At 42.1% G+C, this 16,170-nt stretch overlaps 1 protein-coding gene across 1 annotated transcript in view; it reads right to left on the bottom strand.

Moving 5' to 3' along the window:
• Positions 1 to 2,618: 2,618 nt before the first annotated feature.
• Positions 2,619 to 16,170, bottom strand: part of AOAH (acyloxyacyl hydrolase) — a 79,283-nt gene continuing 65,731 nt past the window's right edge. Inside the window, exons 18-22 of the mRNA XM_064670095.1 lie at positions 14,958 to 15,016; positions 14,818 to 14,877; positions 13,160 to 13,256; positions 9,334 to 9,410; positions 2,619 to 2,975 (exon numbers count right to left, since the gene is read on the bottom strand). Of these exons, the coding sequence (XP_064526165.1) occupies positions 2,847 to 2,975; positions 9,334 to 9,410; positions 13,160 to 13,256; positions 14,818 to 14,877; positions 14,958 to 15,016 (422 nt within the window). The 3' untranslated portion in view covers positions 2,619 to 2,846. The remainder of the gene's footprint in view (positions 2,976 to 9,333; positions 9,411 to 13,159; positions 13,257 to 14,817; positions 14,878 to 14,957; positions 15,017 to 16,170) is intronic.

Below are 16,170 nucleotides of genomic sequence, written 5' to 3'. Positions count from 1 at the left end.
GAGAATTTTGCTAAAAAAATGGTGATGTATTTTCTTTCCATGTTTGTAGTAGATCCTTTTCAAAGAGGCCAGACTGTGTGAATTCAGATAGCTTTAGGTAGCTTTAGATGTTCTATACCTCAAAAATAGTTCCTACTGTCTGATTTCAAAAAAGCTCTAAGTTTTGTAAAAACCATTTACAGAGTGAAGTCCAAAAAAACCTTCCCATTTGTAGTGTGTTGGACCCAGCCAGTGACATAATCCCTGCTATATTCACATGCTCTGACTGACCCCAAAGAGACCTTGACAGACCATTCCTTCTAGAAATACGTATTGCTATAAAGTTTGAATTGCATGGAACTATTCTTAGCTTTCCAAGAGAAACTTTTTGTTTCCTGTTTATTTCTCTCTTCCCCACGTATTTGTCATCTTCAACCAGTCTAAACACCAGGAGACGGTTAAACTAACGGAATAGACTAGAATATGTAGTTCATTACTGCTTTAGCATAAGTAAGCTTTTTCAGCAGCATTTTTTTAAGCATAGGACATATATTTTTAGAGTGGTATGGGTAAGTGATTGATGGTTGGGGGTGCAGATCTTCAGCTGTTTTTTGCATTTGAAATAATAGACACTGGTTGTAAAAGCTGATGGCATAATAGGCCCAAAATTTATCTTTATTCGCAGATAGTTGCTGCATTACAAGATCAAGTTTCTGCATACAGCCCAATTTGGAGCTGCAGAGCTCAACTCTAAGGCATGAGGGCATGTGCTTTGGTCAGTGCAACTCCAGCCAGGGGCAAGCCCATTCCTTGGTGTCCCTCAGAGACCCCATGTCCAGCATGGAGCAATGGCACTGGGCAAACCTGAGAGCTTTGCTTTGTGGTTCAGCTATGGTTTCAGGTTGTCTCTGAGAAGATGTTATAATTTTATAAGAAACGGGTTTTTCCATTGTTTGAAAATTCAAGAAGTTCACAAATATGAAAGTCTCTAAGTGAAAAATGCTTTGCTCTGGGCAATGAAGCTTACTTTAGCTGAGGAAATTTCAGTTTTACTAGTTTGTAAAATTCTTAATTGGTGTTATTAAGCCTCAAATGAAATACAATAATTTGCAATGAAATTGCCTTGAAAATTAGCCTTCTAAACACGATTCTCTTCCCCCTTTTAATTGCTACACTTTGGTATGTTAGTGTAGAGGAAATCATCTAATATTCTGTAATTATTGCCAGTGCTGTACTTGGTCTATAGTAAAACCATGTGAATGCATTTGTTTCTGTCCTTGTGTTATATTTAGTGAAACATAAGAGGCCTGAATAGGTAATAAAAAATAGAAGGCGTTCTACCTGGCCAGGGTGCATGGAGTGTTACGTTGTTTGGAAAGAATTGGCACAGAAAGCAGGGAGATTTCCTTTTCCTTCTAACGTCAAATAATTTCCCCAGGCATGACTCTCTGGAGTTGAAACTATTTCTTGGGAGACTGGATATTTTGGTAACATATAAATGCCTTGAATGAATTGGGGCCTTATTAACAAGTATCATTCAATTAGGGAACGTATTCCCTTTTGGTTTCCTAAAATAGATGACGTGAATATTTACTTAAGTGTTAGAAATTCCTTTGGGATTACTGCTATCTTAATGAAGGACGTGGCATTGACTGTGCTCTAAAAAAAAAAAAAAAAGGAATAGGATCTAGCAAAGCAATAATACATGCTTCAATCAAAATAATATAAGCCAATCATCCCCTGCCCATTCAAAATGCTGAGCGGGTGCTTCTCCTACAGCCAGGCATCTCTGTTGATTTGGACCACAGTCTAAGAGCTGCCTCATGGGTGACACAGCCTTGTACAAGGGATATGCTCAGAACAAAGAGCAGAGCAGGACTACCTGAGCTTTGGCCAAATAGGGTGGGTTTTAGTCACGTCATGTTAAAGCTTTCTGTTTACCAGATTTTTTTCTGTGTGTAATTAATGCCATTTTATGCTGTCTGATCCCTCCATCATCAGTAAGGTTGTGAATAGGGTCAAGCTGTCTCTAATTTTAAAATATTTATTTATTTATTTATTTTGTTAAGAGCATGGATAAGCTGGTGAAAAAATACAGTAATTCTCAATGTTCAAGTCTATCTATGAAGTACAGCAGCTAAGGGCTGCTCAGTATTTTCAGTGGTTCCTGGGTCATGCCTTTAAAAGACGTAGGACTGAGCATATTATTTGTTAGAAAGATAAAGAGCAAAGATATATTACAGGTTGAAAAAGCAACCTGTTTTCAATACATGAAGGGTTGTCAAGTTAGCATCTTATTAATGGGGGGAAGAGAACCTGTGCTCAGTCAGCCTGTGCTAATGCTGCCAGGCAAATCAAAATTGTAGTGCCTTGTGTTGCCTGGCACGTTTTAATAAGCAAATAGCAGCTAAATAATGTATTGACAGTCAGAGCAATTACATACACGCAATTTATAGCAACATAATGAGTTTGAGGTTTCCCCCACTCCTTTTGGATCAGGTTAACCATTGAAACATTACAAATGGAAAGCCAAGTAATAATGTTCTGCAGGGGGGGAAAAAATGAGGTAGGGCTAGAAGTTTGCTATCTCTATAAAAAAAATTTATGGATTTGCAAATCAGTACAATAAATGGTCTAGCTGGCAGGTATCCTTTGATTTTTATTTTTGTAGCTCCACAGAAAAAGCATAGCCTACTTGTGCAGGTGAGATACAAGCTGAAAAGACTGCTGTTGTGCTATGTCCACTGCTACTGGCTCTGATAACTTCCCCTCCCCCCTTTTTTGTGTGTGTCTTTAATCATCTTTATTCGTGGAATGCACTGGGAAGCATCACCATAAATCACATTATGGCTCTGGCAGTTTGGAAGTCAGTGTCCACCTTGATCTTTGAATATAGCTTCAATCTGGTCATTGAATGGATTCTCCTTTCCAAGCACTTGAGGCCATTCCTGTAGTGCCTTCTGCCAGGTAATGCTTGTTCCAAGGGCTGCAGCAATCTGCAAAAGCACAAATACCATCAATATCTCATGTCTTTATAATGTAGTTATTTCATGCCAGCGTTTAGGAGACCCCACCATAAGGAAGCCTGTAGAGCCACATGATGGACTGTAATCTCTAACCAAAAGAAATCCCCCATTCCAGCTGCTTGACCAGGGCAAAATCCTTCTGAACAGTAAAAATATGGTGAGGACCATATATTTGCACCCTCCTGACCAGTCGTTTGTCTAATGACACAATGTCTGTGTCTACCCACTTTCTAATGCTTATGATGTTTAGTCCATAAACTGCTATTCAAAAGCCCTAAAGTATTTTTATTTTTTCCCCTGTTGAATATTTTGAAAGTCGTCAAAAGCACTGCTTGGATATAATGCATAGAACTATTGTAAGTCTAAAAGAATTCATGCTTCTAAATACCTCTAGTACTTCTAATAAATGTTCTCTCTGCTCTCCTGGAAGGAAACCATGTGTTGAGGAAAGAGGCCCAATTATATCCAGTTTCAAAACTACCTTGCTCTGATGCTCCAAGTTTGCACCTGCTGCTGGTTGTCTTCAGAGGTTTTTTTTCCCATGAGACCTGCAGAAATGCTAGAATAGCTTTTCTCCTCAATATCAGTATTGGTCCAATTTTCATAGAGATTTTTGCCATGGAAGTTATGCACTGAAGAGAAATTGTGTCTGCTGTATTTCCAGGGTAAAAGACATCAAGGGTAGCAGAAAGGGACAGAGAGAACAGCCTGATTCTCTCTTAATCAAATTTTCCCATGCTGCTAAGACAGTTTTGCTTTAACTCCTGACCTACAATTATAATTGGCTTCTATGATAACTTTATTTTCAACATAAACTTTTTAACACTGACACTGATTGCAATTATGAAGGCTAACAAAGCCTTTTTTAAAGGACTGAGATAGGTTTATGGAATCAAACTATTTGAATGCTGTTGTTTTGGAGTTTGGGAAAAGACAGAAGCCTTTGGGAAATTTTTATGCACTTCTTTTTAAATGTTGTACTTTTGAAAGAAGCTGTAATGATGGGCTAGGAGACAAAAAACTTACTTTTATTCAGAACTCATATACAAAAAGACATATTTGTGGTATGGAAGCTCTTAGACTCTGGTCACCTGAGATTTCGTTAAGCTGATGGAGGAATTGGGGCAGGGAAGAAGGATAGAGGAGACTGTACAGTAGAGTGTTTTCTTCTGGTTGCAGTTTCTAGTGACCAAATGTTTATTCTGGGACACGCTATGTCATCCAGGGGGCTGAGGCACATCCCTGTCAGAGTGGTCCATTCTGACATGTAGTCTCCAAACCTCCTTCACAACTCCCTAAGCCTTCCATATATATTTTTAGCAGGATTCGTTGGTTGGTTTTAAAAACCCTACTATCTTTGCATGGTACAGCCTTTGCAAAGGTATCACCGGAGGTATGCTCTACAGTGTTCAGACCACTGTTGACTGTAATTTAAGGTATATATGCTTAAACTACCCTAAATTATTACCTAAATTAGGTTCTGCTAACACATCACTTCATACAGTCCTGATGACTTCAATAATTTACTCTGGATGAGTAGCGAGGCACAGAGAAGGGTTTGTGATTCTGGAAATTGCATTTCTTACACGTTTTTGTCTAAATTCCAAAGTTCTTGTGCTGTGAGACATCCTGTAATTTGCATGGGGTTTGCAATTAATTTCTTAATAGTGAAGATGACAACCCCTAAGGAAGTTCTTTACAGGAGATATTACCCATTCCTCACAGGGCTCTGGGTGACTGCAACAGGGAGGCAGCTGTGTTATTCCAGCAGCTTCAGGCTATCTGTTTTCTCCTTCTGCACCAAACTGGCAATGGGCGTGCTTCTCAGCAAAGTGTAAATACTCAGCTCATCTGATATGTGCCACTTCAGCTTTTTCTCTGTATTTCTGGGTGGAGTATGCTTTGCTATGACTTAAGGAAGAAAAAGGAAGAAGCTAATCACACTCAAGCTGTGCTTTCCTGCCTGTATATAAACATTAAGAATCTTCCAAGCGTCTCAGGTTCCAGTTTGTGATGCTCAGGGCTTTCACATTCTCCCTGGTAACTTCATAAAAGCCAGAAATGGAGCTGTTTGTTCAGGATCCTGTTGAAATTCATAGCCCTGTCATCCAAACAAAGCAATAGGCTGTTCTAGAGGGAAGTGATGTCCTTGAAGCCATCTGGCATTCACAAGGATTTGCAGCGAAATTTTGTAGTAAGGAAGAGATGCTGAAGAAAATTGCTGGGCTCCATCTGTAGGTAGTGGGAAGAAAAAGACATATTTGTTCCAAGAACCACCAAGCCGGACTTTGAGGAATGGTCTCACAAAGACAGCTCTAGAGGGAACTTGGGAGGACTGAGTGATGCATTTGGCTTTTAGGTGTCAAAAGTAAATGGTGTGAATTTCTTCCACCTCCATCCTGAGCTGGGTGTTTTGTAAAAAACTTTTTATGGAGGGAAATTTTAGCTTTGAAACTTTAGTGGAATGCAATTATGCCAGTAATGAGTGGTTTGTTTGCAGCCTCCTGTTTTGCAACTTAATAAAAACATGCAGGAAACACCTTCACTGTGCAAGAAATTAACAGAAAGGGAATGTGTTTCTGGGCCTGGCTAAATAAATCAGTACTTGGTGTTTATGCCTTCTTTCAGGGTTTTTAAATATAAAGTATTGCCTGGAGTGGGGACTGTGTGGGCTAGTTTTCCCTGCCTGAGTGCCTAACCTAGCCTTTCTCCAAAGCATGAGAAACTGCACTAGCTCTAACGGGACACGCTGAGTGTTGTCTTTTTTCTTATTTTCTTTCTCTTCACCTTGTAATTGTAGGTATGCAAGCTTCAGCTAGGAAGTTTCAATTCCCTCCCATATGGCTCTGGAATGTCTGGACTGCTGGACTATTGGATATACATGCTGGCACCTACTTCTGCTATGTTTATACCAGCAGATGATTTTTTTAAAATTAAACAGACAGTTGATAACAGCAGGTGAATTCCAGGAGCTGAGAACAGACACCATCTTATGCTGCCCACTGCTGTATTACAATGACTAGGGATCACTGCATACACTGCCAGCTCACCCTTGGCCGAGAGGGGCACTGCGGTTCTTTTATCCCAAGCTCCGAAGTTTCTCTGCATTGAAGGGAAGAGCCAAAGTATTTATGCTTTCTTTGGAGTGCTGCTCAATTCCAAAATTTGAGAATATTTGTCAGGTACTTTGAGGTCTACAGAGGGAAAATTCAGTAGAAATGCCCAGGCTAGGTCTTATCTGTTGTAAGTTTTTGGCAAGCTATACATGAGGGATGGGGAATAGCTGCAGAGATTAAAGTAAGAGCCTCTGTTCACTTGAGCTGCATGGCATCAATTCTCTCCTGCTAGGCAACATTGTATGGTAAAAAAGCCATACCTGGCCAGAGGCATTCATGTTGGTAGAAAGTAAAACTTTAAATAAAACTCATGTGATGAGTGAGTGAGTTGTTTATCATCTTTCTTAAGTGTACTCTTAAATATCATTCTGCTAACACTTCCCCTTCTTTTTATTAAGAGAGTCACTGTTTTGGGGCAGAGTGCTATGTTTCAGTCTAAATAGTGTTATATTGATAACAGACTTCTGTACACTAACAGGAAAAGAAAAATGGTGGATGTTTGGATAAGGCTAATTAATAAATCCTAGAAAGACAATAACTCACTTGAAGTGAGGCATATCTACAGCTGGCACCTTGACTGTAAGGGAAAATGTACCTATAAAAGCAGTAACGATAATCCTAACAGTGGGAGGGGGAAATCATAATCACGCAGGATGCCAGGTCCAGAGGGAGTGAAAAAAGACAGTGCTTGGCTGGATCCTGCATCTCAGGACTCTGGGGGCTGCATGTAGGTTTGCAGCTGCCCTTCAATGTCCTTTTATAATTCCTTTTTGCTTAGGAAGGATCCAGTTAAGATATATTTTTCCTGCCTTCAACTCCATGCTACCTTGCAGCTGCAGGATGTGGGCAAGAGCCTGGATGAAAAGTTGTGATATGGCAAGCTTGGCTCCCATGGTAGCCTGGTACTGGGGGTTATAAGAAACCTCAGGCTGGCCTTGGGGTAAGACAGAAAAATTAGGCAAAGACCTTTTCTGCTTCACTCCATAGTCTTTGTATGGCAAGGTTTCCCCAGATAGCAGGGTTGGGAATGGGGTTTGTTTCATCATGATTTTCACTCTCATTTCATTTGCCAAGTTTTTTCTAGTTGTGTCCTTGCAAAAGGCCTGCAGCAAAAAATCCAGGCATGCTTTCTCTGCATCCCCAGGCTGTGAGTTCATACTTTCATGCAGCTATCTTCTGGTACCGCGTGGTAGACAGGCAGGAATTTCTGCTATGAAGGAGTCCCTCTTTGAACAGGAGGCTCTTTTAACTTGGCAAGGCTAAGCAAGGCACCGTATTGCTCCACCTGACTGGTTTGGAGTTTCTTGTGGGTGTGAAACAAGGCAACTAAAGCATCTATTTTGCCTTTGGACTTCCCCCTGCAGCTCTCCTCCAGCTGAACTGACAGCACATTCAATGGAGAAGCTGCTGAAATGTTGGAATCCATCAATGCTTCCAATGCATGTTGGAGTGCTTCTCCATCGACTGCTCTTTCTCAGCGTGGAAAATGTCATTACATTGGGTTGTATGAGGATCAGGTCTGGGAGTCAACACATTCAGAGTGTTAGCTCACAACATTAAACTGGTCCATAAAATCCTGCCATACTTTTGAACAGGGGGAACTGCCAGTGGCTGGGCAGCATGGTGGGGTTTGCTTGCATGGCTTGATCATTCCGAGGTGGAGGGGAGTGTGCAGTTGGAAGTGTGGGGCAAGGCAGTGATGTTCTAGACAGCAGCTTTCTCCAAACTGCTCTCACCATGGCACAGAGCTGGCACCATGCGCCATAAAAACATCATTGAGGAGTGTCCAGAGAACCCTGTCAGGCTATGCCCACTGGTGGGAGACCTCACTGTTAAAGGCTGGATGTGGATTTTCAGCTCACACACAGTTTTTCCCAGGACTGTACAGAGGAGATTGGCTGCTGCTTTGCTTTGCACACGTGTTTGAAATCTGCAGCTAGCAAATAGAAAACCCATTGGCTTTGTTTGCAGCTGATTGCAGAACATGCTCTCTCCCTGTGTTTTACGGGGTCAGAAAAAAACTATTTTGAAGTGAGTATGGTGGGAACCAGGCAATCTCACACTAAGTTACCAAATCTAGGCAAGGACTTAAAGCAGAGCAGGTGCTTCTCCTTCCCTTTTGTTTACTTCTGACTGTAAACCTTCTCCTGCCACATGTCCTAGGAGGCCAAGAAAGCAGGATAAAACTTACTAATATGTAGCTGCTGAGCATAACCAATTTAAATGTATAGCTTCAAAAAGAAAGCTTTGTTTCAGGCTGCAACAGGGAAACCCACAGCCTCAGAGGCTGCAGAGCAGGGACAGGGCTGGAGGGGACCTGTCTGGTTCCTACAGTGCTGCGTTTCTGTCCTGGTCCTGCAAAATTCCCATGAGTGTTTGGGCAGACAAGCGGCCAGGCTAAGTGGCAAGGATCAGTTTTTGTGCATTAAGACCTGTTTGGCCATAGTACTGGTCAATGAGGGAAAGAGGCAGAAGACTTTGCAGGAGCCAGAGCAGAGTGCAGCTGCCTGAAATGGAGATGTTGGCTCTAGGGCTAAAGCCATACCTCAAATCCTGTGTTCAGTTTTGGGCCCATCTCTACAAAAAAGACATTGAGGTGCTGGAGCGACTCCAGAGAAGGTTGATGGAGCTGGAGAAGGCTCTGGAGCACAAGTCTTATGAGGAGTGGGTTAGGGAACTGAGGTCTTCTAGCCTGGAAGAAAGGAGGCTGAGGGGAGACCTTATCACTCTCTTATCACTCTCTATAACTACCTGAAAGGAGGTCAAGGTCCTGATGAGGTAGGGGTTGGTCTCTTCTCCCAAGGGACAATCAATAGGACAAGAGGGAATGGTCTCAAACTGCACTAGGATGGGGTTAGATTGGATATTAGAAAAAATTTCTTCAGGGAAAGGTTTGCCAAGCATTGGAATGGGCTGCCCAGGGAAGTGGTTGAGTCACCATCCCTGGAGGTATTTGAAAAACCCATAGGTGTGATGCTTAGGGATAGGGTTTAGTGGTGGACTTCGCGGTGTTATGTTAATAGTTGGCCTCTATGATCTTAGAGGTCTTTCCAACCCAAATGATCCTATGACTCTCCTTTAAAAGTGAAATACCCCAAACCTACATCCCTGTGGCATGCCAGCTGAGTGCCTGGGGCAGCAATGGGCACTAACATCTCGCATGCTCCCTCATCCTGCCTGCTCCCACCCATCTCTTGGGGCTGAGTTTTTACCTGGCTGGGGTGGAAGCCATCGACTGGTTCAATCAGCTGCCAGGGCTCACCTCCCATCTTGCGCCACTCCTCAGCCGCTGCAAATAATGTAAGCAGAGGGGTTATCACGGTGAACGCGTAGACGCCCGCCAGGAGGTGTACCCCCCTCTTCTGCAAAGCACCGCTGGTATTTTCAAGCACATGACAGCTCTGCATGAAAATTATGATAATTCGCATGAAGTTGTCAGAGCCAATAGTGTGTGCAATCCCCTCTCCTTGGGGCGGTATTTAAGACTTTATTGTTAATTTTTTTTCTCTGCGATCTTTATGCAAGAAAGTGCTTTGAACATAAATGATCGTAAAACAATTCGCTTTCCCTCCCAACTAAGATGGATGCTATACCAAGTAAAGCTGTAAATTATTTAATACTGATTTAATACTTTTGCATTTGCCATGTTAGTTGCATCTCCAAGAATGCAAAAAAAAAAAAAAAAAAGATAAAGAAAACAGTGCTTTTTAGAGAAAAAGATGGCAACAATATTCACATGGGCTGAAGTCTGTAGGAATGACTGTCATTTTTTGTTACTTCTCTTCTGAGCAGTCTTTTTCTCAACTCCAACAAAATAACCTTTTGAATTACATAAGCGTGACATTCAATGCAAATGATGCTGTGCTATAAGCCCTGGAGCCATTAGAGAAGTAAAAAGCTTTCTCTCTTCAAAAGGGCTGTGGAGTGATCAAACATAGGACTAGTGGATATGGCATTAACCGACTGTAAATTCAATAATTCCTTTTATAATGACAGATTAAGAATTCTTAATAGCATTATGCAAGCATCCTGTCAGGAGGAAAATGTTCTCCATTCAAGCACAGTTTTGATCTAGATTAACCACTGTATTTTGGACCCTGGCTATTGTGTCGAAAAGTGGTGTCTGGGTCCCCATGCTAACTTCGAATTCACAAAAAGGCAACATTCCTGCTTTGACTATAGAAACCCACTTGAGATGCTTCAGTCAGCTCCCAAAGTAACCTGTTTCAAGACACAGGGTTTGGAGCTTTATTTCAAACTTGCGTTATGTTGGGCACAACACATATTCACCTTAGATTACATCACAGAACACTCATATAGATGAACAGAGTGAACTTGCATAACTCCTCATATATACGATATTCTACATGGATTAAGAGGCTTGTGTACTGTTTTACTTTGTTGAGGGACTACAGCTCCAATGCCAGAAATAGCGAAGGGATAAGTAAGCTTTGTATCAAGATACATCAATTCAGACTATTATACTTGACCTTCAAAAATCCTAGAGCAATCGAGCAAATAACCACCAATTGAATATGTCCAGAATTTGTGTTAAAAATGACTATTGCCTTGGCTAGACTAGACTAGAGTTTGCTCCCATCCACACCAAGAAAAAGTCCAAAATGCAACACATATCCTGCCATTTATTACACTGCTTCTTAAAGGAATGACTGATTTCCAAGGGCAATGTGTGATTTCGAATGTCCACCTAAATCTAAGATAAATGCTAGCATGCTCCAATATTACTTTGACAAAGCTGGGAGCTGCTATGCACATATATATGCCCAGGCCAGCCTGAAATCAATGTAGTCATCACAATGTGCAACCACTGCTAAATATTTGATGTCTGGAGAGTTTCATGGAGGATTTGTGCTTGCTTCAGAAAGAGACCAGAAAAGTAGGTCAGCAGCCTTAGCTGGCTTTTGAGCACACTTATGATCTGACAGCTTTTCTGACGGCAAGCTCGAATCGTTGGCTCCAGGGCTGCAGGAAACTTTGCAGAGTGTCTTTCAAAGCTGATGTTTGTGTATGCATGTGTGATTTTGTTTACTTCATTAATTTAACACGATGTAATCAAGATCAGCAAATTATATTAAGATGTTTCTTTTTGTGAAAGCAAATAAATTACTTAAAGTTAATAATTTAAGTTATTAAAGTAATTTGCCTACTCAGCAGGTAGTTCATTTCAAATCCGAATGACTTGTTAAATATTAAGTAGCTGAGGCAAAAGCTGCAAAGAGACTTGGACACTCCGAAACTCTGTGCTGCAATAATCAACTTGGCAGTGGAGTCCACCTCTCTGAGAGGAACTTTTGGACAGAAAGACTCCCTCTCCTATCCTCACTTCTTTACCTCCTCCTTCTCCATATGGTCTTCATGAGACCCAGAACCAGTTTCCTGAAGTGGGTCATGCAGGATAAAATAAGTTTTTGAATTTTGATAGGATTTGGCTGCAAAATGAGTTTTTAATAATCTTAGGTGCCTTGGCAGCTTCGTGCTTTCGAGGACAGCCAGGCACTGATGGGGAGAGGTGTTAGAGATGTACATTCTAAAGTACTGACAGGGTGCTTCTGTCCCGTCATGGCTCCAGATTTAGCTGTCTGTGTGCTGGGATTTAAAATATAATACCCAGACTAAATTTTTCAATAAGGACCAACACAGAACTTTGAATATAAAAAGAGGGAAATGGAGATCAAGTTTATTTTCCAATTATTATATACTATTTTTGGAACATAAACATTCATGATATTGGGGAGAGCTGTCAGGTGGCCAGGGCCGGAGCTCCTGCCCTGTGAACAGAGGCTGAGGGGCAGGTACGATCCCTTCTGGCTAAGAGCCTGTGAGAAGGCAATGAGGATGGGGCTAGTCTTTTCACGGCACAGTAGGAGAGGGAGAGACAATGGGTATAAGTTGAAACATGGGAGATTCAGGCTGAAAAAAGAAGCCTTATCCCTACTTTCCCATCACTGTCTAACTACTTGAATATGTTGCCCAACTCAACCTGTCACCCCATGCTGATTCTTATTTTGAAAAAGAAGGAATATGTTTCTCCTTATGATGAAGCTGGGCTGATGCTGGGTGATGCTTCAAGCTGCATTCCTGTGCTTTTTGCAAGGAAAGCCAAGCTCAGAGGGATACAGCGACAGATGTCTGTCCCCAGTCCCACAGGGACACTGTCTGCTGATGCTCATGGTAACAACAAAAATATCCTGTTTTTTTAATTCAAATGTCAGTTGCAGAAGAATGATTTAGGTAATACGCTTACCTAATGTCACTAAAGACCACAGAAGGACAAGTTTCGTAAGCTCTTCAAGTCAAAGTAGATGTTTAAAGAAACATAGGAAAGAAGCCAGTTATTCCTGGGAGAGGTGCTTCTACTTTTGAGAACAGTGAGTTAGGAGAGCTTGGCTGTGTTATTCACAGAAAAACGGATGATAAAAGTTCTCCTTCCTGAGGCACTGGTCATCCCAGAGGAAGCAATATGAAGCCTAGTCAGTGATATAGTAAACTACAGCTCATGAAGACCACCTTCACCATTGCGGGTATGAATCTCCAGCCTAGATGACCCACTATAATAGCCATGATCAAAAATATAACCAAATCTTATGGACCAATATAGGTTCGAGATTTCTTTTTTCCTTCCCCAGCCTGAAAAACTGCAGTGGACAACCAGGAGGCATTTTTAGCAGAGGCATATCTGCTCTGCCTCGCCCCTTGCCACCCAAGAGAAAGTGGCCTGTGTGCTGTGCATCGCTGGGGTTGTGGGTGCTGGCAGCTGGGAGCAGCACGGAGGTTGTGGTGCCCAGGCTGGTGGTGGGGTCTTGTCTCAGCAAAGGTCCATGGCTACTCTCCATTCAGGGAAGATGGGAGATGGCATTAAATGTCCCCACCTTGACCACATCCCTGCCAGCAGGATCACCTAGGCTGGCTGACTATTCTGCCCTTTTCCTGGTACAGAGCTAAAATATGAGGACCATATTAGCAGCTTAGCACCTGACTAAATGTTTTGTAAGAAAGGCAGGAAAAAAAGCAACTTACTTTGTCTCAGTGGGAAATCCATGTAGAAAATATCAAAGTTGGCAAATTTCTCAGATCTCGCTATTTCTTTCAGGACATTGGAAAGTTGTAACGCTCTCTGCAAAAAATCAGAAGATTTAATGACTATTCATTGCTATTTATGCTGCTTTGCATGGATTCAGCTTTCATCACTGAAGTGCGGCCAGGAATTTGATAGCTAATATTGCTCTTTCAGCTGGGGGAAAGGAGGTGAAATGGGGCTCTTTGTCATAACATGAACTTGCACGAACACCACCAGCCTTTGAGCTACCCAGTTCATCATGCAACATGTCCTTGCAGGTTACATTGAGGCCTCAGATCATTTTGTAAGTTTAATACAGTATATGCTTATTTTACTGGAGACCTCTTTTAGTAGCGTCCCTAGGCTTATATAAATATTCTGAACTTCTGAGTTTTGGAGCCTCTTGATGAGTGGCAGCCCAGTAATTTTCATTTCTTTTAAAGAAACCCAAAACATTTCTGCAACAGAAATGTTCTGTTTTCATATTGTCCTTCCTGCTACTATGTTGTGGATGCTAATGCTTATCTACGTAGACCAAATTCCACCCCTACTTTCAGCAGAGTAAATTACCTTCATTGAGTGTCTGCCTAACTGATACATCCAGTGTAATTTCTACAGCCATAACAGAGATCAGGATCTCCTAAATATTTAAATTGTGCAGTTTGGATAATAACATAGACAATTAGTTTCAGACAAGGGCTCAAAAAGATTAATTCATACCCTGCAGGCATATGCATTGTTCATGGACGGAAGTTACATGTACTCTATATTCTGTATTGTTGGTATGAATATATAAACTGTAATCCTGCAAAGATTTAGGAATCTGTTTAATTGCCTTCTCTGAAGTCAGCAGGGACAGGGTATAAAATGAAATACATATGTAAGCTTTGGTTAAATTAAGGCAATATTTTGTTTTTTAGTGAATGCAAATATTAATACAACTGTACACAGAGATGATACCTTTGATAACATTTGGATACTGTCCCTTTTACATGACTGCAGGGGATTCCTGCAATTAAAAATCAGTTTGTACCATAACAAAATAAGTGGCTGGTATTATGTGTCATTCACTTCTGCAGCCAGATTTTTAGGGTGAGTTTTAAGACATCTCTGTCCTGTCTGTTCCCATTCCTGCACTGAGCCTGGATGCTCCCTGGTCACACCATCTGATGATTAAGTCCACAGAAATGTGTCTGAGGAAGATTAGCACAAATCCCAAATGAAAAAAGGGTAAAACTCTTGCTCTCAGGACCCGCTCCCATTGGCAGCAAAATCTATGCAGCCAGCTTGTCATACCAACAGCTACTTGATTCACAAGCCTTTTATTCCTTATCAGGTATGTTTTCTTCTTAAAGAACATGAATCTGAACAGTTTTGTCTCAGGGAGATCACATCCCTTGAGAATAAATTTGGACAGCTGAGAGGTTATAACAGGAATACCTTTACAAATCCTTCACTTGAGCATGCTGCCTCCCAGAGCCTGAGAGGCATTTGAAAGGATGGGTGCAGATGTTTCCTCATTTTCTTCTCATCGTTGGAAGAAAAAAGTGTGCTGAGGTAACTGGGCTTATATCCTCAATGTATGTGCAAGAGAGTGGCCCCCGTTGTTGAGACTTACCTCTGAGGTCAAATTCCTGAGGGTCTCATTGGAGGTCAGCCAGCCGCTGCAGGGGCTCACCTGGGCAGGCACGGGGAGAGGGGCTTTAGTAGTGAGTCAAAAGGAAAAGGGGACTAGTAAGCTACAGCCAGACACCTTACCTGGAGGCAGTCAAGGAAAGAATAAATTTGACTGTATGTGACATCCCTGTTCAGCTGCCCTGCAAAGCACAGAGAGGGAAAGTTCATGTGCCTGATGGCCAAATGTATCTTCATTTTTCAGGTCTGTGAATTCCCATGCACTACACCCCTGGGTGGGGAGAGGCACCCCAGGAGCACCACCCCACTTCCCACCCTTGGGTTACCCTCCCACCACCATAGCTGGGGTGCAATAGAGGTGGCACCAATTCATTCCTCCTGCCAAGTGTCCATGTCTCCATGCTTTTGCTTCTCCTGCATCCCTCTCCTGCCTTTCGTAGGTGATTTGTCTCACACGTGGGGTTAGTCATCACAGCCTATGCCAATTTCTGAAGTGCACAACTGATATTTTTTCCATTAACGTGTCTCTCACTCGCCACAGAAATGCAGGGTTTGCAAAGTAGAAGGATGCCTGTGTACACTCGCATTTACCTCACAGAGGTTAGCCTTAAAAAGGAGAAACAATTTTGCTGTCATTGAGGGAACTGGATATGTTTGTGTGGGTGAGCAAATTCAAGCACCAAGTCAAACACCCAGCTGACATTCCCTAAAATTCGTTGTGCTATGCAATAGCCTGGCTTGCTGAGAAAATTCTCCATTTTCTCGATCTTTTTGCTTCTTTGGTAGCTACAGCTAAGATGGGAATTAAATGGCCACTCAGTTGTCTGAGTTTGTAGCACACTGATCATTACGTCAGACTTTGCAGTTCCTAAAACAACAATAAAAATTTCATATTTCAGTACTGCATAAATATCAAAGTATAATCACTCCCAAGTGAAATGAGCTCCTCAGGTTGCTTTACAGTGGCTCCCTGATACAGATGTGATTCATGCCTATCACACAGCTGCCCATCATCCAGCAGCAGTATCAGCTGCCCAGGGAACAAATGAGAAGTTCAAAGATCTAGTGTCACTCCTGGATATCAGGAATGTCCCAGACCCCTATAGCCTGAAGCACCAGGCCCTGGGATGGGCTGTCAGGGGGACTAGGGATTTGGCTGAAAGCCAGACTGGTGTCTGGTCACGCCTGACTGACTGGCAGCCAAATGGGGAAACCTGCTCACAGCTCATCGGAGAATCTGCCAGAAGGGATCCTTTGCTGCAAAACATGTTGCTTAGGATTAATTGGGTCCCTTTAAGGCAAATCAGCCCCTCTGAAAGATTTCCAGCTGGTTCTG

This window comes from Pseudopipra pipra, chromosome 1, assembly GCF_036250125.1.
Source record: "Pseudopipra pipra isolate bDixPip1 chromosome 1, bDixPip1.hap1, whole genome shotgun sequence".
Classification (NCBI taxonomy): Eukaryota; Metazoa; Chordata; class Aves; order Passeriformes; family Pipridae; genus Pseudopipra; species Pseudopipra pipra.
Note: the sequence above shows the minus strand (reverse complement) of the source record. Positions and strands in the feature narration are given on the sequence as shown.